At 42.9% G+C, this 1,155-nt stretch overlaps 1 protein-coding gene across 1 annotated transcript; it reads right to left on the bottom strand.

Moving 5' to 3' along the window:
* Positions 1–249: 249 nt before the first annotated feature.
* LOC104958291 (multidrug resistance-associated protein 1-like) lies at positions 250–907 on the bottom strand (the record flags this gene model as incomplete). Its single annotated transcript, XM_010786009.1, has 2 exons — positions 724–907; positions 250–411 (listed from the first exon to the last, which is right to left on the bottom strand). Coding segments are annotated over exons 1-2 (267 nt in total), but the record flags the coding sequence as incomplete, so codon positions are not given.
* Between the last annotated feature and the right edge of the window lie 248 nt (positions 908–1,155).

Raw genomic sequence — 1,155 nt, 5'->3', positions numbered from 1 at the left:
ATGTTATTGTGTTTGAGTATGGCAAGGGGGTTCATTAGCGCATCCTACAAAACTTTAAAAAAGCAGTCCTCGCTGTACTTTTCAACTAGATGTACGATATATGCCTGGCTGCACAAGAACACATCAAAGAAATATCCTGTCCATTATTTGTCTTAAGTGTTTATCTTGGCAGTCCAAAATGTGCATGTGAGACTTCTTCTGAATGGAGCTGATGTTATTTATGTGACTTATACCTGTGTGTAGTCCTACCTGCCAGAGGAAGTAGAGGGCCAGAACCACCTGCAGAGGGGCGGACCATATCATGTTGATGTAAGTGATTAGGTCCATGAAGCGCTGAGCATCCACTGACATCAGGTTGACGATCTCTCCAACAGTGGAGCTGCGGCGTGCTGCACTGCTGATAACTAAAGCCTGAAAGCGCAGACACAGGGGCGAGTTAGAGCCCCGCTGTAGAGTCACAACCCAAACCTGCACACACCTGAACAGGAGAATTATACAGCCATTTATGAAATCTGATTTACATCAACACGGTTTCACAAACACAGCTCTCTGGTTGAGTAAAGGCGGACTGATTCCAAAATAAATATTATGTTATTGTAAATAGTCATTCACTTGGAAGTTTGTACTAAAAATATTAAATTAAGTATTATATCAAGCAATAACCTATATTCCCTACCTCTGTCATATTTCCATAATTCAAAGTAACATTCCATTTCCTTGTACCTTCCTGTAGACGGCTCCGATGATAGCAGTGCGCAGACGCATGCCTGAGACAAAACACACGTGAAAGTACTTCTGGAGGATGATGGACTGCACACAGGTACACATGAAGAGCAGGGCGGTATAGAAGAAGCCCCGCCAGGCGGGGGCGCTGGAGTCGTTGACGAAGCGGATCAACAGCCTGCACGGGATCGAGGGAAGAAAGTCATCATTAGGTATACGTTTACATTAAGTAAGCCGATTAAGCTAATAAATCGCACCTACAAATATCAAAGATGAAGAGAAATATTTTTAAATCTTCCACAATTGAGATGTAAGGTTGCCACGGTTAAGTACATCTTCATGAGTATAATTTTTCTAACGTCTAGCATCTGTGTCTTCTCTCTAATCGACTAGGGGAGTGGCAGAAGGCAGCTCTCCTTCCAATTCAAAATA

The sequence above is a fragment of the Notothenia coriiceps genome, unplaced genomic scaffold, assembly GCF_000735185.1.
Source record: "Notothenia coriiceps isolate Sejong01 unplaced genomic scaffold, NC01 NC01_scaffold00028611, whole genome shotgun sequence".
NCBI classification, from domain to species: Eukaryota; Metazoa; Chordata; class Actinopteri; order Perciformes; family Nototheniidae; genus Notothenia; species Notothenia coriiceps.
This window is presented reverse-complemented; position numbering and strand designations above follow the sequence as displayed.